Raw genomic sequence first — 26,407 nt, 5'->3', positions numbered from 1 at the left:
TGTGTGTGCCCCCTACACATACTGAAGGAGTGTGCAGGGCAGAGTCAGGGGTGCAGGGAGGAGCCGGGTGTGCAGGGTGGGGCCTTGACTAGGAAGCAGACTCAGCCCCCAAGTGGAGGCTACCAGACAACAGCTGCAGACTGTCACGTACTCAGCACACCTCACCAACATAAACTTCACGTAAAATAACCTTTGCATCTCTAGTGTAACAAGGAACAGGGGTGACTATGGGAATAAATTAAACAGAAACAGGAAAACTGTCTGCTGACTTGAGGTAGGCGGCTCTAAGCCTAGGGTCTCTTGCTGGCTACAAACAGGAGGGCAGGAGAGGCCTAGGCCAAGGGGTGCCGATTGTGGAACAGTTTGGCATGAAGCTGGGGACATGGAGGGGAACATACTCTTAGACCACTAGCTTACTTTGTGCCCTGAACCAAGGGCTTCATGAAAAGGTGGCCCAGGGGCAGTGCCTGATTTGGCCACTCTGGCAGAGGGAGGGAGAAAGGGGTGGGATGGGGACCTAGTTAAAAACCCATCAAGGGTCCATGGAGAGGTCATTATAGATCAGCTGAGGTGGAGGCAGCAAGGAACATGAGCCTGGGGCAGGCTGTGCGGCCAGAGGCTGACCCATGAGAGGTCTTCCTGCCCACAGCAAGCCTCTGAGATGAGCAGGGAGCTCAGCCTGGGCAGGGTCTGCACCATGCTTCCCACACTTGGTCTGTTGGATGGACAAGCCTACAGGAAGCCCGAGGCACTGAGCTGGAGCTGCAGTAGGCAGTCTCGAGTGCCTCCTATAGCTAGCCAGGTTCAGAACAGGGAGCCTCAGGCTCAGGGAGGTGTCACCTCCCTGAGGCCAATGTTTGTGTAGCTGGTCCAGCACTGTTGGGCAGAGGTCCTGACACCTCTGGAGAGCTCACTGTGGCTGTGCACTGACACTAGCTAATACTAGCTACTCTAGACATTTGGAGGGAGGCCATTGAAGAAAGCCTAGAGGCAACTGAGGGAGAAACCAGTCAGCAAGGAGTATGCCATGAGGGGCTGCTGTCAGTTTGGGAGTCAGCAGGGCAGGTTGTCTGGGGTGACGTGAGCAGGGCAGGTGGTCCCCCTGGAGGGAAGCCTGGGGGTGAAGTGAACAGGGCACCTATGTGGAGGGAGACCCACAGTGAGGCCAACAGGGCAGGTGCTCCCCAAAAGGAGATCTGGGGTGGAGTGTGAGACAGGGAAGGTGCTCCCCCTGGAGGGAGTCTAAGGATGGCACCTAAAGAAGAGCGCATGACCAGGGAGTCACTCTTCTGAGTAGGGGGGCTTATTCTCCCTATGAGTCAGCCCAACACACAGGAGGAGAGGCTGGGGCCCTGTTCCGGGGAGAGCCTGGGGACTTAAGGGGGGGGGGCAGGAAGACGAAGGAGGACTGTCTTCTCTTTTCAGTGCTCCAGGGAACTGAAGATCAAAGGCCTGGCCATTCCCTTTGATTGGGCCAAGCTCTGGAACAGGATGTGTCATTATCCAAATTGTTTCTAGCTGCTGAACCCCCACCCCCACCCTGCTGGGGGAGTTTCTAAAGGGTGAATCTCAAACACCCTCAAAACACATGGGCAGCTGGGCAACGGTTAGGAGAGAAAGCGCTCCCTGGACTGTTGGACATGCTGGCTGGAGCGAGCCTGGAGAACTGATAGGCCATCATCCAGTCAAGGCCACCCCATGCTGCATGCTCACGAGAGGATGAGGCCGGCCCCATTCAGTGCAGATGACCTGGCCCTGTTGGGGCTCTGGGCAAGGTGAGCTCATCTTACAGGGTTAGACAGGGTACCTCAGGACACATCACCCACCCTTTCTGTCTTCCCAACCCCTCAGAAGAAATTGCTTTAATATTATTTACAAGAGTGGCACATCCAAGAAGCCACGGGGAAGATGAGACTTCGCTGGGGAAGGCTGGCAACCTGAGCAGGGTATGTTCAATATTAATACTGCCACATCGGCATGGAGTCTGGTCTTCTTGGTAACCGGAGGCTGTTCACACAGCTCCCTTGAGGGATGCCTTCCACAAACTTGGATGTGAACTAATTAAGTTTGCACAGCTAATCAGAAAGGGCTGCCTTGGAGACTTGGAATGCAGAGAACCAGAGGTGGGCCACGGTGAACTATGGAGTGGCTGCTCTTTGTCTCAGCCAGCCCTCCTGCCTGCAGGCTAACATACTGCCCAGCTGGCTGCCAGCCCTGGCTTCTTTCTCTTCCTGTTAGGAGCAGAGCCCTGTTCCTACCCATGGAGGCTCTGTGAAGTCTACAGACAAGGGCAGCTGGTGTTCTGTGATGCCATCAAGGTCTAGTGTGACAAGTCCCATCCTAGTCAGACTGGTACAGACAGTACATGTGCCATGTGAAGGTGGCACTGGCCTGGCTATGTGCATCTTCTAAGCTAAGTTCTTGGGGCATGCAAAGGGAGCCGTGCTAGACACTCAGACTATGGCTGAGACCTGAGAGGCAGGTGCTTAGGGTGGGAGAACAGACAGCTGAGTTCAGGTACATGCAGGGAGACAGGCACCCAGAGAGCAAGGGAAGATAACTGAGTCTGGGTGCATACTGGGAAACAGGAGCCCGGGACAGGAGGGCAGATGCTCAGGTGCATGCTGGGAGGGCAGATGCCTAGGGGCCTGCTGGAGTCAGGCATCCAGGGCAGGCTGGTAGCTATCAAGGTACATGCTGAGAGCCAGACACTTGAGCTCAGAAGCAACAGGTTCCAAGGTCTCCCAAGACAAGGATGAGCAGAGAGCGTCAGGACTCTTGGGGCCAGCACTGGGAAGGCTAAATGATTCTTTTCCTTTTAAAAGTATTATAGTGTGTGTCTGTATGTGCATGTTCATATATTTGAACAATTGTAGGAAGCCAGGAGGGCCTTTTTGTTTGTCTTTGCTTTTTGCTTGTGAGGATTTTGTTTGTTTGCTGTTTGCTTGTTTGAGGTGGGGCCTCACTATGTATCCTTGGCTGTCCTAGAACTCACTATGTAGACCAGGCTGGCCTTTGAACTCACTGCTGTCTGAGTGCTGGGATTAAAAGCATGCATTACCACAGCTGGCTTGATGTCAGGTGTTTTCACTGAACCCAAAGCTCACTGGTTCAGCTAGACTGGCTAGGCAGCAAGCTACAGGAATCTGTTGGTCTCTGACTCCTCCCATCACTCAGTTCTGGGTTCCATCTCAAACAAACCCCTCAGAGCCCAGTTTCCATCAGGGTGCTGGGGATTGAACACAAGTTCTCATGCTTGCACAACAGGCACAACCTGCTCTCCTTAGCCTGATTCCCATCTTTTTGAATAGGGTTTTGTACAGCTCAGAATAGCCTTGAGCTGATCCTCTGGCTCCCACCTTCCAAGTACTGGGGTGGCAGGCACATGCTACCATGCCTGGCTGCTTTGGAATGTTCCTGAGTTGTCACTGCTGGCTGAGCTTATACCTTACTCAACAACCAACAGAGAGCTGAGCAGAAGAAAGGGTGAAGGGCAGCGGACACCATGCTATGGAAAGTGGTTGGATTTATTGCATTGGCTAACAGGGGTCCTCTGAGGGCCCTCTGTGAGGTAGCACCACAGGAGTCCTCTGGGGAGGTGAGGAGAGGCAGAGATAGCTGTCCAGCTAGCAATGGCTGGAACTGCAGAGTGAGGGCATGCTGACAGATGGTGGCAGCCCCATGGCCAGACCTTGCAGAACCGGCACCATATTGGACACCACGCATGTGTGGCTCAGCTAAATGCAGCCTCACTCCTGCCCTCCTAGGCCTCCACTCAGCAGACAAAGACCTAAGGGTGTTGGGAGAGAGCTACAGCAGCATGGTCTCCACCAGGTCCCACTGCCCATGTCGCCTGTGCTCCAGGCTACAGAGTGGGTCAGCGAAGCACTTGGTGGCCCAGCAGTGAGAGGAGTGGGGCTGGGGTTAAGGCTCACCACAATAGTTGAAGCTTGGGGAACCAGCAGTCTTAGTGAAGTCAGGATGGAAAGGAGAGACCAAGGCAGGGCTGTCCACAGCAATGTCCTGAAGGACCTCTTCTGGCAGACTGGCATGGTCAGGCTATGAGCCAGGGACACATAATACAGCTGGCCCCAGCATGAGGCTCCCAGTAGAGGGGGTGTGGTGAGCATAGTGCCTGGAGTCACAGAGGTCAGCAGACTCCCACCTACAATAGAGACTGGGGCATGGGGGGGAGAACACCAGCAGCCGCATCTGTGTTCCTGGCAGCCCCTGGGATAACCCTGGGAGCCTGTCCACTTGTCCTTCAGCAGAGAGTGAAGTGGACAGCTGGTCTCCCATGGTGGCACTCAGCAAACAGGGTTGAGGTTGGATGACATAGTTGGGGAATGCCACAGCCCATGCTCATCTCAGAAATTCCCTGTGAGGAATTCTATCAGCAGACCATGTTTGCATTCTAGACACCTCAGCCAGTCCAAGCTTCCCGAAGTCAGGCAAAGAAAGGGCCGCAGGCCCATTGTTTCTCTCCTTAGTCCAAGGTTTCTGTGAGACTGCAAGACGGGCTGTGAGGAAAGGGGACGTGAAGGGCAGCCTCTCTTCAAAGGCACTGGGTGGGGAGGGCATGGCAGGCTATCAGCTCTGGACGTTAACTGAATCTAGGCTTGTTTGAATGACTTATTAAAAATAGATTACAAAGCATTTAAGAGTCTGCCCAGATCAGAATCACACAATTAAAGCATCGTCCTTGCTTGCTTCTCCCCCACCTCCTGTAATAAGGAGTGACACGGGGCTCTAACAAACTCTCTGTCCCATCCTTCCTGCTCCTGTCGCATCTGCTCCCAGCATGGCAGGAGAGAACCTGTGAACTCCACTGTCATCCCTGAGTTCACTGCGATTTCCTGGGCCCTGCATGGAGCATGTCATACAATACACACCAAAGTGTGCCCGGGCACCTCTTAGGCATGGATGTATCTGACACCACAGCATGCCCAAGGGAGTGAACGGCTTGCCCAAGGTCACATGGAGGCACGGTAGGGACTTGGAGGTCCCAGGGAGGAAGGGTAGCCACCTGGCAGCCTGAATCGGAGCTTCAGAATAGTGTGGCTCTATCTCAGAAAAGTAACCCAGTTCCCCAAAATCCTGAACTCAGAGGACACCATGAACTTCCCTGGGCTTGGGGACCTTCCAGTACTATGCTATCCCATGACTTATGAGCCTGACCGTGGCAGCTACTAGGAACACAGGAAGAGGGACATGCCAGGATGGAAGGGCATGCGGCAGGGCCGCTGGCTCCCCAGCACTGTGATCCTTTTCTTCAGGACTCTGATGCACCTGGGAGTCAGCACGGTGCATGTGCAGGGCCAGGCTTTCTGGCCTTGGCTGGTTGCATTGCTGAATGCTGAAGTAGTCAGAGGCTGAAACTCCGTGATGGCTACAGAAGCAAATGCACAAGGAAGGGAGAAAGCAGAAGCCATGGCTCCATGCAGACATGAGTACCAGCTTGCAAGGGGGCGGGGGAGGTGTACTGGAAGGGCACATGTGCACACATGCCCTTCTAAGCCTAAAAGCCCCTAGCCTCTGTACCTCTTCCCCAGTATTTGTTGAATTGTTGAATTCGAGCAGGCCTTCTAGGGGCCACACTTTCTGCTTGCACCCCTCAGAGTGTCTTCAAAGCCAGCTGCCAAGTCCTGCTGCTCGCCTGACAAAGTGCTGAGCCTAGGTGGTCCTCATCAGGTCACCCAAGGCTCTCATGAAGTGGTGACAGACAAAGCCACTCATAGGTCAGGGCCACCACAGGAAGGACTGGCTTGTCTGTGCATGGCAGCACTCTTCCTAGGAGGCAGGGACTGACACAGGGGTGCTGCCTCAGCTGGGCAGGGCTGTGGTGTCTCCCAGCTATGCCCAGAAAGGCTTCTAGCAGTGCTGCCCGCCAGGCTGGCAAGAGCACAGCTGACTAGCACCTTCTGAGGCTCTAAGGAGGGAGAGGAAGGCAGTGTCTCCACAATGTATGACTGGGAGCCAGCCAGTGCTCTGTGAGGACTGCCCACGCCTTCTGAGGTGGCAAATGTAGGTGGGTGACATGGAAACTGAGTTCAGTCATCTGTTCTAAGTTGTCCTTTCCTGCACAGCAGAGTGGCTCCCTAGCCTGTTCACTAAGGCCCAAATAGCTGTGGCCACTGGGCTGGCTGTGGGCCCCCTACAAAATCTATTTTATAGTGACTCAAATATTGGCACACTTGATATTCAGAACAGTGATGTCCCCAAAGGCCAAATTCCACAGTGACCCTCAACCTGCTAGACACTTAGACCAGGAACTCACTGGACACAGCATGGTGACTCCATTTGCCCCCTCACTGACCTGCATGATGACCCCCAGCCCACCTGACACCCTACACAATGACCCTGGCATACTTGATGCAGCACACGGAAGACCCTCAGGCACATCAGACACCCTGCACAGTGTTGCTGACACACCAGATGGATAGTAAGCAGGGTGGCTCCTCAGTACATTTGGTATTGTGTACACCGGCCTCTGGCACACTAGATACCCTGCACAGCAAAGCCCCAGCACACGACACATGGAGCATGGTGGCACCTTAGCACATCTGATAGTCCACATACTAAGTGCTCACCCCAGCATACCTGATACCCCACACTCCACAGCAACCCCACTGGCTTCCTGGATCCCGCACAGGGATGCTACTGTGAAAACACAGGAGTCACCACACTGAATCAATGGCTCTCAGGCCGGCCTCTGGTCATGTGTGAAAAGTCTCCGAGAGAATGACTGAGCACTGCAAGTGCTGCACTTCAGCTTACTTTGCGTGACTTCATATGTCACACAATCCTGCAGGCAACCAGGCCATGAGAGCAGCAGTTGGGTGAAAGCAGGTCAGCATCCCCTTGGCACATGCTTCTGGCTCCTCACCAATTCACCTCCTATCTCTGGAGGGCAGGATCACTCTCAAATTCCCTTGTTTCCAGGGAGTCCCCAGAACAGGAATGGGCATCTCCAGAGCAAGCTTGTGCCACACGGGACACAGAGCTTTCCCTCCCGCTGGGTCCCACCATCACTGAGACTTTAAGGGAACACTGGAATGTGAGTTAGGACTAAACACAATTGTGTTGTAACCTGGCTGTGCCATTAATCTCCTAGGCATTAATTTAATTACGGTGAGTCTGTAATGAGTTACAATCCTCAGTTAGCACCATCACCACTGACAGTTGCTGAGGGGAGCCAGGAGCCCACAGTCCTGCCTGGTGACTTCAAGGGCCCAAGTCCTGCTCCTGCCTTGGCCTCCACATGCCTAGGCTACCCATCGTGTTGGTGCAGGGTGGGGAGCCTGGGCTAGCCCGGATCCCATTCTCACTCAATCACCATACTTGGCCTGTGACGTGTTAAGAGACCCAGCCTGGTGAACAGGCCTGACCTCGATGACAGAGTGTGGTGGACCTTACATGCCAAGCCGCAGAACAAAACTCTGAGCAGGGAGGCCTGTGCAGGCTGCAGTTGACTGTCACCAACATCTGGCCCAGGTGGTTGCCTAGCATGCACCTGGCTCTTGTGACCTCGAGAGAGCCACATGGTTCAGCCCTCACATACAGCCCAGGGCATGGGTCCTGGTATCAGAGCCTGCAGCCCACCAGAATGCCTGTCCTTCATTCGCATCAGTTAGGGGAGGGTCACAATCCATTGGCAAAGAGTCCCCCCAGTAAACAGCAGCTGCTGGGGGCGGGGAGTGATCTGGAGGGGTTGAGCTCAAGGAGACAGAGGAGCGGGAATGTGCTTAGAGGCCAAGGATGAAGAGGGTGTGAGGAGAAGAGTGAGATAAGGGTACAGACATGAAACAGCACTGCTGAGCAGGGGTGAGGGAAGAGCCACACCCAGCAGAGCAGTCTGTGCTCTGCAGGCCCAGCCTCTCAAAAGGGAGGCTGGTACAGTCTCTCTGGGACTGCCTGCTTGCCTGACTTCCCAGGAGTTATTCAAGACAGCTAGAGGGATTGTAGGCAGGGGTTCTACCACTGTGCCACATCCACAGTTCAAACTTGTACCTTGGTCGGGAGATCTAGCCTTGGAACCACAGCAGATTTGCTGCTGAGAACCCTTCACAGGTTCCATCCAGCACCTTCTACCACAGGCTCTGTGGTTTGAGCAGTGCCTGACCATCCAAGTCAAAGCATGGGTCTTCTACCAACTAGCATTTGTGTCTTGACTGCAATTCTTTAAACTTTCTTATATTATTGAATCGGTTACTAACTGGTGGTTAGTGCTGTCAACCTGACAGAGTCTAGAATCACCAGGGAGCTGGAAGTCTGGGCATGTCTCTTGGACATCCCCTGGCTGGGATCCTGGACTGTACAATAGAGAAAGGGCTGAGCAGCAGCAGCACTCACCCCTCTCTGCTTCCTCATACACGGATGCGCTGAGATCAGCTTTTGTCTCAACTTCTCCACCATCATATATACCCTTGAACTGTGAGCTGGAACAAACCCATTCTCAATCTTAAGTTGCTTTTGTCCAGAATATTTTATCATAGTGACAGAAAAGAAACTTAGACACAACATGTTGTTATTTGTATAGAAAAGGCAGGACGCTTGCTCCTTTGCACTTTTGTTTGGAGACAGGCTCTTGCTCTGTGTCCAGGCTGGCCTTGACACCAGGCCTGGCCACTCACTGTGTTGACAGGGAGTGAATAGGAGTACGCCTGGAATCCAAGCACTCACAGACTAAAGCAGGAAGATCAGCCTGAGGCGAGCCTGGGAGAGACATGAGCCCCCGTCTCAAACCAAAAACGAAAGCAGCAGCATGGAACAGAGCTGGGTTGCCAGCCTCTCCCAGAGGTAGAGATAAAGTTGAGGGGTGGAGCTGTCTGTCTTCTATGTTCTCACTCATGCCAGCAAAGATCTTCTCAGGCTCCTCATGTCCCTGTGCTATGAACCCAGCTGTCTTTAGCAGTTCCTTGGCTTTCTAGGAGGACTATAGCGGCCTCGGAGCCACCAGGGCCCAGAGATGGCAGCATTAAGCCAGCTCTCCTTCTGGGAGGGTCTCCAAGGAAGAAAAGTTTCGGCTGACACCGGCAGTGTCCCTGTCCGGCTTGGGAACCCATCCCCTATTCTGCCCCACGATGGTGGTTCAGAGGCTGCTGCTGGCCTTTAGAACTAATGAGGTTACAAACTGCAACCATGGAGGCCCAGGTCCACAACACCCTCAGTGGAGGCCCTGAAGCCCAACAGGGGAGACATGTTAGGGAAGGCTAGGGAGAGTCCGCTATGTGTCTCCACCCCTTGCTGATGGCCGAGCTTTCAGCTTGGAGCTAGCGAAGCTTGGGTGGTCCAGGTGGTGAGGTTGGCCTTGGGGTCTGGTCCTCTTACGCATATGAGAATGGCACTTGACTGTCAGTCAGCACCTCAGCGGTGTGATGATGGGAGAGAGCAGAACCCCAGGCTTGGTGCTCAGGCAGTGGCTTAGGGAAATGAAGGCTCAGAGAGCTAGGAGCTCAGGATAGAAATGGGTTTGAATGAGGATGGTGCTGGAAAAATGGAGCAAAGGAGACCATTCAGCAGCCACAGATGGCTGCCACAGCACAAAGATGGTAAGACACATGCCACTGTCGGCATCCACTGGAGAAGGCCATGCACACACAGACAATGGCACCATCACATGGCTTAGGTCAGGCCAGCAATCAGCACATACAAAAGACCATCCTGGCTAGATGGGAGGAGAAGATAGAAGCCTTGCACCCCAAGGATCTCAGGGCATGGTACAGAGGCAGGGCTGAGCATATCTCCCTTAAGAAGTAAGAAGAGGACCGAGCTGTCACAGACCATGACACCTGCATCAGTGGCCTGTCACTGACCGCAGGTGGCCTGGGAAGTGACCCGGGGAGAGAAACATTTCGTGGGATGACACCTGCTTGCTGTTCAATCGGGGCCTCCTGCCTGCCCCTGAGAGAACGAGACCATAAGCAGCAGGTGCGGGGGTAGGGGGTTGGGGGGATTGGGAGGGTAGTCTAGGGGTGTGGGGCATGGCCACTGAGAACAAGCCCCAGCAGGCTTAGGGCTAGATTGAGTACAGTAGCCAGGCCACAGTCATTAGCAGCCAGTGATCCAGTCTGTGTCCTGTTGGTCCCACTCAAGACTGGCAAGCAGCTCCCATGCCACTCTGGGCCCTCCAGGGGAGCCATGCCTCCATCATCCACTACCAGAGTAGCCCAGATCACAGCAAAGCAGGGACCAACTGACCAGAGAAGAAATGTCCCTCTGCCTGATAGGAGACCATCCTCTCAGCAGCAGACTCAGAAATGCCATTGAGAACTGGTCAGAGAAGGAAGCCAGGCTGTGCAGGCCCCACGAGCAGGCCTGCCTCTATCCCCTGGCACTGCTCACTGATGGCCTGCTCTTCAGAACGTTCGAGCAAACGTGCAGAGAGGAAAAAAGAAGGTGGGTGGAGAACAGGTATGCTTGGTAGGAGGGCATGGGTTAGTGGGCAGTGCAGCCAGGTGCCCAAGTGAAGAAATGGACATTTTAGGAAAGGCCGTGACACGATATGATCCCATTTAACTGCAGTCCCTGTGCTATATCTACCATGCAGTTCTCAGACATAGGGAGTGTCTGCCTGTGACAGACACTGAGTGCTACTACAAATGGGTACACACATGGTGGCTAAGGCCTAGACTGTGTTCCCTGAAACTCTGAGACCAATTGCCTTCTTCCAACATGGTGGTGTTTGGGAGCAGGTCCTTTAAGGAGGTTAATAAGGGCTAAGTGTGGCCACAGGGAGGAACGACATCCAATAGGACTGGTGGCTTTATAAGAGGGAACAAGATGGGCCCAGGGGGATGGCACTTATGGATGCTTCTTACAGCTCCTAGCTTGGTGTGGCCCTTTGTCCCTCAGTCCAGTCTCTCTGGGGAAGCAGCTCCCAGGGGTGGGCCATGTGAGCTACACAGGGCACTTGAGAGCAGGCCCTTTGGTCTCCATGGGACCTGTAGAGACTGAACCACGAGCAGCCAATGGTACGCGAGAAGAGGCCTTACCAAGCAAAACCACACAGCAAAACTTAACCAAGGTGCTTGCCTTTCAAGGCTTATGAGCAAGCAATAACTAGCTGTGGTGATCCAGGCTGAGAGGTTTGATGGTCTCTTGTTATCAAGCAACAGATCACGAAATAGAGACTGAAGGAGTCAAGTGGGCCTTTTGGTTTTGTTTGTTTGTTTTTTGAGACAGGGTTTCTCTGTGTAGCCCTGGATGCCCTGCAACTTGCGCTAGACCAGGCTGACCTACAAGAGATCTAGCTGCCTCCCAGTGATGAGATTATAGCTGTGCACCAGCACTGCCTATCTTCTGTTTTGTTTTGTTTTTAGGCAGGATCTCTCATGGGCCTGGAACTTTACCATGTAGGCTGGGCTGGTAGGCCAGTGAACCCCAAGGGGACCACCTCTGCCTGGCTTCCCAGCACTGGGATGGCAAGGGTTCTTTACCATGCCTGGCTTTAAAACAAAATAAAGTTTCTGTCCCCCTTTCCTTCCCACCCCTCCCCCCTCAGAACTTGACTGGCTATGCTATCTCCCCAGCCCTGAGGTAGTTCTTTCTATGTAGTCCAGCCTGGCCTTGAAGTTGGGATTCCCCTGCCTCAGGCTACTGAGTGCTGGGATTACAGGCCTGTGCCACCAGGCCCGGCTCCAACCGTCTAAGACCCTTTAAACATGAAGAACAGTGTTTGGAATGAAAATACCACCGAGTAAGATTGATAGCAGATCAGTCCCTCCAGAGGGAAAGGTCAGCAATAACAAAGATCACATGAGAAACGCGGGACGAAAAGCAGAGACGATGGAGGGGAAAGAAGGATGATTCAACAGCTGGATGCTGATGTCAAACAACCCCAACTGTGGAAGGTCAGCGCTGGAGGAGTAAAGGGGGGTATGGAAAACATTCCTTCTTATTACTCGTTGGTACTGCTGGAATAGAACCCAGGGCTGCACGCATGCTAGGTGAGAGCCATGTCCCCATCTCCCTGCTGGGGTGGAGGGGGAGAGGGGTGTCTACACAGGTGCTGTCCTTCTCTCTCAAGAATTTTAGGCAAGTGAACCATGCTCCACTTGCTTTTTAAAATTAGGTTATTGACTTCTTTATTGGGCTGGCACAAGATCCATGGTGTACATGTGGTGGTCATAGGAAACTTTGAGAAGTCAGTTCTTCTCATTACGAGGGTCTTGAGGATGGAAAGAAATCAGGTCAGCTTGGAGGCGAACGCCTTCCTCTGCTGAGCCGTCTTGCCAGCCTCGTACTTTTTATTTTGAAACAGACTTAACTAGGTTCCCCAGGCTGGCACCGAACGTACCCTGTAGCTGAAGAAGGCCTTCAACCAGACAGTCTCCTGGCTCGGCCTCCCAAGGAGCTATGATCACAGGCCTGGGGCACCACACTTGGCTTCATAAGTCTTCAAAATTTGTTCAGTTATAAATGTAGAAACCCAAGGAGTTGGACTACCAATACACAAGATAGCACAAAGAAGCCACACAGCCAGCTGCAGAAAGACCCAGAGCATGTGCAAAGACTGGTGGTGAGCAGATTTCTCATCAGAACACACATGAGTCAGAAAAGACACAAACAACAAAAAGTCAAGAAGCTGAAAGGAGCCAAGAATGTCAGCATGGATCTCAGATCCAGTCAAAGTGAAGAGGAATAAAGGCATTTCAGACAAAAGAAGAGGCTGGGCTGCTAGCAGACCTGCCTACGAGCCACAGTTAGGAGGGGCTTCTGGCAGAACAGCAAAGATCAGGCCAGTGATGTGTGGGGCTGTCAGCGTGTGTGCACACTTGAAAGGTGTTTGCGAAGCATTTAAATGTAGAAGATTAAAAAAAGAAGAAAGGAGAGATTTAAAAGATAATGGGTTCTCCAAAGTACACTAATAATATGGAGGCATGACAGAAGTTACACATAAGTGAGAAGACGGGAGTTGCTGCTGCTGCTAAGTGCAGTGATGCTATTTATAGGAAGCCTGCGCTAATTTGCATACTGAGTCCAGAGCAGGCTTGGCAAACCAGCACTGCAGGGCCCCTTTTGGTCCACAGGCCGCCTCTATACACAAGTTCTACCGGCGACTGGGGAGACCTTGCTGCCCTCTCAGAGATCCAGAGTTCAGTTCCCAGCACCTATGTGAGGTGGCTTATAAGGCCTGTAACTCCAGCTCTTTGGTGGACACAGATCCCCATGCTCTGTCACATGTGCACACCCATGTGGTGGCCAGAGGAAACCTCAGCTGTCTTTCCTCAGGAGCCATCCAATCTGTTTCTTGTCTTTTTCTGGGACCTGGGACTCTGATTAGGCAGGCTGGCTAATGAGGCCCAGGGATAAGCTTGCTCTGCCTCCTTGGCTCATGTGAAATAGAACAGGTTCTGGAGGTTGAGCTTAGGTCCTCTGGACTGACAGAGTTATTGTCTTCCTAGTTCCTTGTCCACTTTTTTTTTTTTTTTTTAATGAAACAAGGTCTTTCTGTAAAGCTGGCCTGGAACTAGACTAGACTAGATTTCAAGTTGCAGCAATCCTACTGCCTTAGACTCTGAAACTACAGGGCATTTATGTATACAGAGGTTATGGCTGTACTAAAGGAAAGGTGATCTGAGCACAGGCTAGCCTAAGAACTCTGGACAGGTCCATCTCATCACCAGTAATGTTCTTTAAAAGCTTTGGAATAGTCCCCAGGGCTCTTGGGAACGAACCCATGCCCGGGGTTCATCTCTAGTGCCTTGATTCAGTTCTAAGGATGCTCAGCCTCCTTGACCAGAAGGCCTTTGCAGAAACTGCTGGACCCAATACCAGTTTGTTCCTCCGTACTATGCTACATCTTGGGGACATAGCTGTTGGCCATGGAAGATGGCTGCTTGGGGGTGGGTGTGGAAGCTGCCACTGAACCCCACCCTACATCTACCGACTTCTCCTTAAACTCGTCTTGCCACAGGCAGCTCAGCACTCATGGCACCATTGACTCATCCTTTGCTCACCTGGGCAATTTCACCCAAGCTCACAGGCCTCCCATCCTTTGCCCCTGGCTGAAGGCCAGCTGCAGGCAGGCCTGCTCCTCACACAGACCTAGTGATCCCTGATGGGGAGCCCCAGCCTGAGAATAAGTATGTCCACTGCTGGGGTCTCTGGGGGCAACTACGCATCCAACAGAGTGACTCTGCCTCCTGCATTGCTGAGATCCCACAGCCTGGTAAGCTCAGCCAACTTGACTGAAGGAATGAGGCAGGTTTTGAAGTCAGCATGCGTTCTTAACAACTCCATTTGAAATTCAGGGGACCCAAAAAGGCAAATTCAAATTAAAGTGTCTATCTAGATCTCATTGTTATCTCGGCAGACAGGAAGCCTCCAGAAGCTGGCCTCTGCCAACAGGAGCCTGTGAATGGGCCTGATTGCCTGTCAGGGGGGAAAGAGGGAGGGTGTACTGTCTCCTCCACCCAAGTCGCTCTGCCTCTCTCGGGGCCTGTTGAGACCACTGCCCGTCACCCACTTTCTGCCTGAACTGCCCCCACACAGAGCCTGGAGGGCCCTTTTTCCTGCCCATACTCAGGAATGTCAGGCTGCACATGGAACAGGGTGGAGCAGTGAGGCAGCCTTATCACCCCAGAGATATCTGCACAAAGCTGCAAGCTCTGAGAAAGAACAAACCTGCACGGCAGCCTCTCCTCAGACGGTACCCCTTTCTAGCAGTGGTATCTTTAGGGAGCCTGGGGATGAGAGCTGTGGCCAACATGGGGCTTTGTACCTGGGATAGCATCTGACTAGCCTGGACCCCACCTTTGATTCCGGCTTCAGCACCACAAGAGGGAACAGCTCCCAACGCAGTGGCTCTAAATGCAGCAGCAGTTCTCTAAACTGGGCACAGGCGAACCCAACCTGGAGCAAGGAGGATGGGCCATACAGTCCACATCCAGAGGTCTGGTTCCTCCAGCACTCCTTTTCTAGACTGTCCAAAGAGCCCTCTCTGGGCTCCATGATGGCTACAGCAGTGGCCTCAACATGTAGGTTGCCACCTCTTTGGGGGTCAAATCACCCTCTCTCTCACAGGGGCCACTTAAGACCATTGGGAAACATAGATATAACAGCAGCAAAATTACATTTATAAAGTAGAAACAAAATTAATTTTATGGTTGGGGTCCCCACAACATGAAGAACTGTATTAAAGGGTTGCAGCATTAGGAAGGGTGACAGCCACTGGCATACCTGTGAGTGATCAGACACTCACCCCCACTCCTCACCCTGCCTAGTATTGTCTGTTGAGGATCTCTATCAAACTTTCAAGAGGCTCCTTAGGTGCCCACACCAGAAAGCTGACGGTGGTTGTATGTACCTTTCTCAGGTCCTCTGTTTCCTGACTACCTTCCACAGCCTTTGTCCCCACTGTGCTAGAGACAAAGATGGACAAGGTACTAGGCCTTCCAGTTCACATCCACAGTGTGAGCACCAGGTGGAGGCTGGGTAAGTATAGACTGCAGGCACTGGGTGGCTGCATACAGGCTGAGCCAGGGCGCAGGGGTTGGGGATGGGAGGTAGACCTGACAACGTGCTGCCTTGGGATGGGATGTACTGGTTCCTGCTTTCTGAGTTGTCCCAAAGGACACCTGTCTATCACTACCTGGTTTTCCCCACTCTGTTTCTCTAATTTGTCCCATGGCCTGACCTTCAACAGTCAAATTCCTTCCACTGATGACAGAGCTGAGGGCACTATCTGCCAGTGTAGACACACTATTCCTAGGTATGTGATACCAGAGCCATGGTCACAGAGGGCTCCAGGCCAAGGTGATGCTACCTCTGAGAGCTGGAGTTTCTCCCCACCTCTGCTTGTCCTGTAGCACCCCTCACCCAATGGATTAGGAACAGCTCATGGTCTGACGTTCCTTTAGGGCACTGGCAGATGACTTAGGGCCAAAACAGCAAGACTTTCAGAGCTTCCTCTGTGAGTAACCATCCCTCCCCAGGAACCTGGAGCACCGTGTCTGATCTGTGTGAGACGGGTGCAGGGAGCATAGTGGGCAGGCAGGCAAATTTGCTCTGTGTGTTTACAAGGCTGCGTTGAAAGGCAGAGGCAGGGCAGCTATGAAGGTCACGTCTACACTACAGTGGAAATGCGAAAGCTTCATCAGGGAACGATAAACCCTAAGCAAATCTCAGCCTGTGCCCACATACCCCAGCTGCATACAGGCCCTCGTCCAGCCAGTCTATACTCTTTGGCAGGAGCCATGGCCACAGATGCCCAGCCTGGCCTCACCATGGAGCAGTGAGCACATGGTTGGTAAGAGTGGTAGCCAGTCGAAAGAACTGCGACCCTGAGGGCTGCAGCACACAGCACACACTCTGCTCCAAGGCCTTGGAGGGCAGCAGCTGGTGAGCAGAGCCAAGGGAAGTGTGATATAAAGACGAGCCTGGGGCGCAGCCTCTGGCCCTGCTACTGCCTGGCACCCAATACCCAGCAAGTGTTTGCTACCCAAGTGTTGACCACTGATGGGCTATGAGAGGTTGGAGAGCAGAAAGGCTTGCACACCAATGGTCTCTTCCTACGTGGTTTTCAAGAGGCACCAGGAAGCATTTCTGTCACACAGTTCAGCCTGTGTTATAGTTTGAATGTGAACTGGTTCCCCACAGGCTGGTTTGTTTGAACACCTGGTCCCCAGCTGGTAGCACTATCTTTGGAAGTTGTGGAACATTTAAGACATGAGGTGGTTGTAAGCCACATCCTGGCCCTTCACTGGGGAATTCTAGGCCGGTGTTCGACACTGAAGCCACACCTTGCAGGCTATACCTGATTCCAGTTCTAGCCGGAGCTCTCCGCTTCCCTGATCCACCAAGATGTGAGGAGATGCCATCTCACCCTTGCCACCATGGGTGGAGCCATCCCAGCACCATGCCTTCTCTCCAATGACAAACTGTATCACTTGAAGCTGTGGCCCAAGTAAATCTTTCTAGCTTTATGCTGCTTCTGTGTATGTGTTCTGCACCGCAACGAGAAAAAGTAACTAACACAGCCTGTGTACACTGTGTTAACAAAGCTCTGGGGGTCTTAGGGACAGCAGAAGAATCCAGGAAGACAGTCCTTGAACACTGACACTGAGCACATAGCACATAGCTTTGAAGCTCCCACCAGGACCCACATCATCACCATCGCTTTCTGATCCTGTTCCTCTGACTTCTCAGAAGCAGGGGGTCATATGGGAAGCACCAGGGGAACAGAAGGAGGTCCAGTGTGTGCGTGCACGTGAGTATATATGTGTATATGTGCGTGCACACATGCCTGACAGTGAGTGTGCCAGGAACCAAAGTAGGAGATGAGGGTATCCCCAGGGCCATTTCTGCTTTTCAGGAGGTCCCGTCTCAACAGCACATCTGGTGGACCTTGATGTGCAGATGTGGAAGTGGAAGAAAAGTACTCTGAATAAAGAGGTGCTGGAGGTCAGAGGCTGGCAAACTATGGACTCTGCATCAACTGAACTGCAAGTGACTGACATTAAACTGTCAAGTTTGCATTTAAAGCTTTTAGTATTAGAGCCCATCCACACTCAACCAAAACTGGCTATGGAGGGTGCCCTTCAGTAGGCAAATAGGCACAAACTTATGGCATGCACCAGAATCATCAATGGAAAGAAAGGAGTAGGCCAGATGTGGTGAGTCACATCTGTAAGCCTAGCCCTCAGAAGAGAGGAGATGGCAAGGTTGAGCTACACAGTGACATTCTATCTGAAAAAAACAAAACAAAAACTAAAGGCTAAAAAACCTAATACTTGGAACTCAGTGGTAGAACAGCTGCTGAGAATCCCCCAGCAAAGGGCTGGGGGATATGGCTCAAGAGTAGACTATTTGGCTTAACATGAACAAAGTCCTGGGCTGCCGTTGTAGGCCTGCAAAAAATAAAAACAAATGAGTGACCAAGCCCAGGAAAGACCCAGAAGAATCTCAAGTGAATGCTGCTAAGTGAAAGAATCCAGTACACAGAGGGCCCCACCTTTGGGACAAGAACGGCAGCATGATGGGTAGGAGATCTGCAGGAGCTGAAAGATGACAGATACTCAGAGGACTTAAGACAGGGAACTCCTCTGTGTGGCACAAATTTTGATGCATCTGCACAAACTGAGAACATTCCATCAGCGCAGACCCCAGGACTCCAAGCAACCAGACAGAATGGGCAGGCCACACTTGCACAAGATTGGTCAGCAGTATGAGGAAGTGTGGTACAGGTTAGGACGCAGGGGAATCTTATTTCACCCTCAACTTCTCTATAAACCTAACGCTATTCTACAAATAAATGTATTAGTTTTCAACAAGCCCTAAGAATACTTGGTGGGCTATAGAAACTCTATGAAATTCAGAGCTTGGTACCATAAATAAAGTTTTATTGAAACATGGCCACTCCATTGTTATTCCTGTCCACAGCAGCAGAGCTGAGCTCTAAGAGATTAGGCTGTGAGGCCTTTTCCAGAAGAGAGCTGTGTGAGGAGAACTGGTGGTCCTGGCTGCAGGACTTGGTGATGGGTACCCATGAGTTCATGAATCCCGTGTGCTGGGCTTTGGCAAATACCCGGCCCCTTTCTCCAAGAAGTGTACTTAGGAAAGAGACTCCAAGCTCTCTGAGTAACCCAACCCTTGCACAACCATCCTGTGGGTGGAGACGCTGACTCAGGCTCTCCTGGTGGCCTACCCAGCAGCGTTCACACTCTGCATGTCTGAAAGGTAAGGCACTCTGGGACACTTCCTATGAGCACACCTGCAGTCTCTGGCAGCCCTTGTGCTGTGGGTGCAGGTGTGCGGAAGCTGGCTGCCTCCTCACCTGCTCTTTCTGCTCTGCGCGTGGGCTCTGCGTGCTTCCGCAAGAGCACGGCAGGTGGAATCAGTGATACAGGCGGGGCTATGCCTGTGCCGAAGCTGGGCACATGGCTGAGGAAGTACCCACCACAGGATGCCAGGCTGCAGGGGGATGGGTGGGAGCAGCTCTGGGAGGCAGGTGGCTTAGGCAGCTTCTATTGGAGCAAATGCCACACTGTGCTCCAGACACAAAGCCCTGTAAGGGGTGACAAAACTGAGCGAGACTTTCCACGGGTGCTGCTGAGCCCACACCACACATCCCAACACAAGTGCTATGACCCAGAGCCAGGAACCAGCATTACTGGGAGGAACAGGAAGCTAGGTGTGGTCCCACATCTGCCTAGAGCCCTGCTACAGACACAGGGAGGAGCCTGCAACTGGTCTACAGCCCCGAGAGCCCTTGTCATGGCATGACCTTTGGCTCAGGTCTGATTGGTAGATGTACTAGTGACAGACTCCACGATGGTGCTTGTATGGGCGACCCTGACTGCAATCCCGGAAGTCCAGGCAGAGGCAGAAGGGTCTCTGTCAAGGTCTGCCTGGGCTACAGTGAGACATTATGCAAAGAAACAAAACAAGGGGCTGGAGAGATGGCTCAGCGGTTAAGAACACTGACTGCTCTTCCAAATGACCTGGGTTCAATTCCCAGCAACCACATGGCAGTCCGTAACTCCAAGATCTGACAACTTCACACAGACATATATACAGGCAAAAACAAAACAAAACAAAACAAACCAATGCACATAAAATAAAAATAAGTAAATTTTAAAAAGAGAGAAACAAAACAAAAGAGAAGGGGCTGGAGTAAAACTGCTTCCTGTGTAAGTATGAGGACCTGAGTTCAATCCCCAGTGCCCATGTAGAAAGCTGGGCCCACCCTTGTGGATAGAGGCACGGACCTATATTTTATATAAGCATGCACTCTCTCTGCTTAGGTTGTACAATCTTGCTTCCCAGATCAGGAACTTGTGCTAGATAGCTAAGATTCCCCATGATCCCAGATTCCAGGTCTGCCTCTGGCTGGCCCTGAACAGGTTCCTCCAGGTCCTGGATTATGCTAGATTGTGTAGTGGTCACAGACACGAGAGAAGGGGACCCAAGGTCAGGGCCACCTGTATCTCATGGGCTTTGTAGATGGCTTTGCTGCCGTCCAGCCTCTCCCTCCTGTGACAGGAAATGTTGACCACTGGGCAGAGGGTCCTGGTGAAGCACAGGGAATGACATCAAACGAGGACAGCTGAGGACATTTGGTAGGCTGCTCCTTCCAGGCCCAGGTCTTTCCAAGGAAGCTGGAGACTCTGGGGTCCAACTCCTCTAGGGAGAGGAGGAGGGGGCAAGATGCCAGGCTCCCACTGCGTGCTGGAGCTAAGCCTCTGCCTTCCCCCACACGGCAGCCTTAGGAGGCAGCTCAGCCACCCACACACGGCAGAGGCTGGGTCTAGGCTGGGAAGGGAAGTGGAGCCATGTGGGCTCGTGAGCCAACCCTCAATTATCCCAGCACACACTGCAGAACCTGCTTGGCTGCAAACAGGCCCCAGCTATTTCTAACTCTGTCACAGACCCCTCCTGCCTGGAAGCTGTCTGGGGCGTAAAGAAAATAAGCGGAAGTTAGCGTGAGTTGGGGGGTGGAGTGGCCTTGCCTGAGTCTGAGTAGGCCATAGCCACACAGTGTGTATGAGCCAGCCCTGGGTGCAGAGGTCAGCCTGCCTCTTGCCTGGTCCCTATCCATTTTCCCTCTTCTCTCACCCATCTCCACTAGGACTGCGTGCCCCTCTCTGCTAACCAGGCATCGGCTGGCAGGCATCGGTTATGCAGCTCCTTCAGCTCTGATAGGGTCGCAGAGGGTATATAATAGCCAAAGATGGGATGGGATGGGGCCAAGCCAACCACCCGGGGACTTGGTGAGACTTCCTGCTGGAGGTTCCACAGATCCACTGCAGTCCTACTGGCATTGCACTGCACAGGGGGATTTCTCAAGGCTGGGTGGGCCCAAAAGGCTAGAATGGTACAAAGGAGCCTCTACCCTAAGAAGGGTCCTGGTACAATGGAGACATGGAGGGGACAGACACAGGTAACCCAACTGCCCAGAGATGCTTTAAGGTTGCTGTTGGGGGCTGCCATGGGCCTTGTTAGAGGAGACAAGGGGTGGGGTAAGAGTAGCCGGTGTCTGGGGTCTTGCTGCCTCTGCTCTGAGATCTGCCTGCCTGGCTTGCCCACTGTGGACAACGCTGGGGAACTGCTTTAAGGCTCTGACAGGGTTAGCAGCAGAAAAGATCCTGGTGTCATCACAGGCAGCATCTGTGGGTAACAATTGAGTCACCCAACAGGGACCCTTGGGTAAGCCACACCTTCACAGGATCCCATAGGGCCAGCAGGCCCTGTAATTCTCCACTCCTGACAGATGAGGAAGCAGACGCAAAGGCAGGCAGCTGGCCAGCATCAGCTTACACTGTAGTGCTCTGAGGACCAGGGTGTGTCCAGCATAGGGTTCCTGCACTCATTTGCACAGCTGGATAGAGTGGGCCCATGGGGACAGAAATCTCCAGGCTGGACAGGGCCAGGTATGAGGAGGAGGCGGTGGGGCAGAGGGGCAGGCCGAGCCAAGAGGAAGCTTTGGAGAGAACGGGAGCCAAAGCCCAGCAGCCAGCAAGAAACATTTCCCGGTCTCTTGCTGAGCTGCCCACAGACTCAATACCCTTGGCTCAGAGGGGTGGGCCATGGGGGGCTGAGTGGAACGAGCGGGGTGCTCCAGAGGCTGCTTCAGACTGCTGTGGAGAGGTAGCTGCCCCTCTACTGAATAACCTTAGAAGAAGGAGAGACAACCCCATTGCTAAAGTGCTTACCTTCCAAGCACCAGGACCCCAATCCAATCTCTGGAACCCATGTGGAAAAGCCAGATATGGTGGTGCACCTGTCATCCTAGGCCAGAGAGGAGGAAAAAAGTGGAGCCCCAGGGCTTGCTGGCTAGCTGGTCTAGCCTGCTTAGGAAGTTCGAGGCCAGTGAGAGACTGTCTAAATGATGGCTGGTGTTGCTATGAAGAGCAGGTGGAGGTGAGCTCTGTCTCCGTCCTACACACACAGGTGTGCATGCATGCTCATGAATGTGCGTTCTTACAAAGAAACCATGGTACAAGGAAGAGTTTAGACACCCAGGACTGCCCTGAGGGACATGAAGCAATTACGTTTTCTCTCTAATATGAGCCACCAGCCACCTATACTAAGGTCACATGAGGTAGCCTCTTCAGTATGCTACCACATAACAAGTTTTTCACCTGTCTAGCCACCATGTGACAAGGGTCTTGACCAGTGACCACAGCAACACACCAGCACTTCCCTGGCCACTGCATAGCACAACTTCCGCCAAGCCGCTCCACTGTGTCCAAGAGTGTGCACACATTCTGTGGTCTCTCTAATCCCAGGTGTTAAGGGAGGTCCCACTGTGGCTACACTGGCCACCTTGAGGTTGAGGTGCTTTTGAGGCCTGGTATAGCTAGGAGCCCAGGAGAGGCTTCTCAACGGACTGAAACCACACAGGCTAGGGGGGGGGGGTGGGGGGTGGGGCAGGGCAGGTGTTCATCAGCAGACCACATGGGACCTCCTCCTTGTCCCTCCTGTCATAGCGAGGGGGCTGCCTGGAGTTGGGGAGGCTTGGGCTGCTTCTGAGCCCCAAGTTGAATGCAGTTGCCTGCCTGGCTGTGTAAGTGTCGCTGAATAGCCCTTGGGTCTGACCTACTAACATCTGGAGAATGGTGACTCTGTGTGTGCGTTGGCTAGGCAACCCCAAGAACAGCTGGTGGGCAGGGTAACTGAGACAGAGGTGGGCAGGCACACCTCATCCGCCTACATGGGCAAGGGAGGAACTGGGGAGTGCGAGGCCAGTGTGTACTAGGTACAGTAAGCAGCTACTTTTGCCCTTGTGTGCAGAGGAGGCTGTGGATGGCGGTACACAAAGTCAGGTCTCGCATGCAGGTAGGAGGCCACCACAAATGGGCTTGTGACAGAAAGAAGGTGGGCAGGACACCTAGGCCTGTGTGGACTGGAACTAGCTGGAATAGGGTGACAGGGCCACATTTGCCTTTTGGAGACTGAAGCAGAAGTGACTTAAGCTTTTCTGAGGCAGGTTCTCACTGAGTAGCTTTGAATAGCCTGGCCTGAAACTAGTGATGCTCACCATGCTTTCAACAACCTCTAAGCTCAGAATACAGCAGGACCTCGTGGTGCCTGCAGGCAGGAAAACTGCTAGTCTAACACCAGCTTGAGCTACAGCCAGAGTTCAAGGCTGACCTGGGCAACTCAGTGTGTCTTTGTCTCTAAACACAGTAAAAATGTAGTTTAGCAGGATGTAGGTCGGGGATGCAGTTCAGTGGCAGAATGCCTGCCTAGGCCTCCAGAGAGGCTGGGAGGGTGGCTCAGTGGCAGCGTGCTTGCCTACCTAGCATGCAGGAGGCCCTGGGTTCCACTCCCATACCACCAAAGGACACAACAGAACAAAAAACCTACAGTACTTTGGAATGCAAATTAGACCTTGTCTACAAACAGGGATGGAAGTGATATGTTCATTGTGACAGCTGCTCAGCACATCTCCATTTACCAATCTTTAAAACAAAACAAACCATGGAATTCCTACACCGCATTAAATTAAATACCCATCAGCGATCCTGAGTTATTCAAAGGTACACAGAAGCGAAGAAATACATTCCTGATAGCTTACTGACTTAGAGACTTTGGGCGTTCAAATATTTATTTACTTAGTCAAAGGTTTGAGAGTGCTAAGAAGTGTAAAAATGGATGGATGTAATCTGAGAAGTCCAGGAAGTCGCAGAGCCACACCATGAAGTTGCAAGGAATGGTAGGTGCTGCGCTTCACGGGCCTCTGGCCACCACGCTAAGCAGCGGCCCATCAACGGGGCCAGATGGACAGAGGGATGGGAACAGGATAAGTGAGCAACTGGACAACAAAATGATAAACTCTGGGTCAGGGAATCTTTCTGTGAAATTCTGCTTAAAAGACATAGGCCACACTGTACACAGTTTTTAGACAGAAATGAAAGCAGGCTCTTGTTTCTGCAGGGCATGGACAGCCTGGCTGCCGAAGTTGTAGGTGGTCCAGCTACACGCGGTGCAGAGTAGAGCTGGCCAAACTCTGGGCTGCCCACCACAGCTACTGACCGGAGTCTCTTCCCGAAACAGCCACACTCAGCACCAGGATCACAGGCCACACGAGGGTCACATGCCATGCTAGTACCATCGACCATTCCACAGAGAGGAAGTAAGGCTGCTGCCGGTGATGGGTAAGCCCTTACGATCTCAGATTCTAGTTATAACGCCACTCCACTCCTAGTGAGGAACAACTTCTGCTGGACCGCTGCACTTTGAGAACTTGCGCACATGTTTGGCCAAGCTACACTCCAAGCACCCTTCCTCAGGGCTGTGCTGCTCCTGCTTCAGTTAAGAGAGATCTTTCCTCAGGAGCCCACATTATACATGAGACTCCAACTGGTACATGTTTCCTGAAGACCACATCCCCATCCCCAGATACCTACAGGATCAGCATTGGTACCTTTGGCCTGACCACCAAGTAGCTGGCACACACAGCTTGTCCTTTCCCTTCCAGGGGCTGTGCCACATATTGACCCCTGCAGAGGTCTGGCAGCAAGATGCCTGCCATGGCCCCCACCATCCTCTGGGTGCCTACTTACTGCCTCTGGACAAAATTGAAGTACCCATAGGGCAGACCTCACAGAGTACAAAGTGAAGAAAGCCAAGCAGAAGTGGCCCCATGTTAATGTCTGTTAGGAGTGGGGAGCAAGGAACCAGTGTGTCCCCTCTTGGCACCGAACACCATGCTTTGGGGACATGGGGCTGCTCCAGCACACGACTCATTTACCAAGACTGATACTGGCCTCCCTCCTAGTGAGGAGGGGAGCTGCCTGTGGCTCAACGAGCTGACATGATGCACACATGGCGTTGCCTACCTTGAAGATGAGGCAGTCGCTCTGGTGCTCGGCGTATCGGGAGGTGAGGCGGTATTGGCTCTCGGTGGTCACGTCGATCTGGTAGCCGGTCAGTGTATAGCAAACCTTGCGGAACTCCTGGATCTTGGTCTGAAAAACTTCTTTGAGCCGCTGGTTCTTTAGCTCGGCACTTTCCACCTGCTTCCGCAGCTCTGTGGGGGAGAGGCATGGTGTGAGTCCCACTGGGCATCGGTGTTGACGGAGAACAGTCAGGGGAAGGGGCAGGGATGGACTAAGGATGAGCTGGGGTCCCTGCTGCCTGGGGATGCCTGAGCCTGGTGTCCATCTGTGAGCCTGAGGAATCAGGGGAAAAGGACAAGAAGAGAGATGAGTTGTGTGACCTTCTGCTGGCAGCCATAATGAAGTCACTATATTAACAACAGTACTTTAAAAATATCCAAAACACAGTGACTCTGAAAGACATAAGCTGTGACTAAATAGCCCACTAGCAGAACGGTTACACCAACAGGACACCATCCCAGTCACTGTTAGAAAGCACTGTAGGACAGCTGGTCATGCTGTGGGGGGGGGGGGGACTGGTCCCAGCTGGCCAGTGGGTTCCAGAGCCTGCTACAGAAAGAAGTTCCAGGCCTCCAGGTCTGCAGTGAAGGGCAGAGCCCCAACCACTCTGGTGAATGGACCATCACTAGACTGGCCTAAGCTCCTTTCTGCCAGGGGTTGCTCACTCCTCCTGCATGAGCTAGCATAGCACTCAGAGAAAGAGGTGGATGGAAGCTGCTTGGATATTGTAGACTCTTTTATTTATGGGGGCCACATGCTGGCCACCTGTGACCAAAAGTACCCTCCTTGTCCCTGAACAAGGTCTAGGTGGGCTCCAGATAACCCCAGGACCCTCTTCCCAGCCTCCCCTGTGCCTCTGAGAGTATCATTCAGGGCAGAGCACTGCCTCCTCAATTGCCCACCATGGTTTACTGGTGCTCAGGGAGAAGCCAGCTGTGCAAAGCCACCAGGAGCACACACAATTACCATGAATCTCTCACCCAAGGTGCCTGCTGAGTAATTAAGCCCTGATTTACGCCCCTGTTAATTACCAAGCTGGGCTCCACTTACACACACAGGGACTGTCTCCGAGCTGGGCGCTTCCTGAAAGTCCTGTGTGGAGCTCACTCACAAAAGGAGCCCCGCAGGCCTGGGCCATCATGCTCAGGTACTGCGTGTGTTGTGGGCCTCCCTTTGCTGTGACGAGGGACTGGGGTTAGCTAGCATCGGCCATGATATATGGTTGGGAGACACAGAGAAGACTGGGCACTTCTGAGGAGGATGATCCCAGGCTTGTGTGGGGAAAGATATCCCTAAGTTGAGAGGACGTAGAGTCCAAGAGACTCCATGGACCAGGCCCAGTGAGGGTCCCTCATGGGCTCACTGTGAAAGAGTAGGAGAGACAAGGTATAAGGTGGGGCATCAGAGGTCAGGCCTGAGGCAAGGAGAGTGAGCCTGTGCTCTGTGCATCACAGACCCCAACAGTGGTTAGTATGTGCACATGGGATGGCCTTCTAGAGATCAGTGAGGCAAGAGAGCCTGCCTTCCACAAGAGCCACATGGGAACCGGAAGCTTCGAG

At 52.9% G+C, this 26,407-nt stretch overlaps 1 protein-coding gene across 1 annotated transcript in view; it reads right to left on the bottom strand.

Annotated features, from left to right (window-relative positions):
- The window catches only part of Mad1l1 (mitotic arrest deficient 1 like 1), a 308,425-nt gene that overhangs the window by 30,778 nt on the left and 251,240 nt on the right, over positions 1-26,407 (bottom strand). The window contains exon 16 of the mRNA XM_051161164.1: positions 24,789-24,979. Coding sequence (XP_051017121.1) covers positions 24,789-24,979 — 191 coding nt within the window. The remainder of the gene's footprint in view (positions 1-24,788; positions 24,980-26,407) is intronic.

This window comes from Acomys russatus, chromosome 19 (genome assembly GCF_903995435.1).
Source record: "Acomys russatus chromosome 19, mAcoRus1.1, whole genome shotgun sequence".
In the NCBI taxonomy this organism is placed as follows: domain Eukaryota; kingdom Metazoa; phylum Chordata; class Mammalia; order Rodentia; family Muridae; genus Acomys; species Acomys russatus.
This window is presented reverse-complemented; position numbering and strand designations above follow the sequence as displayed.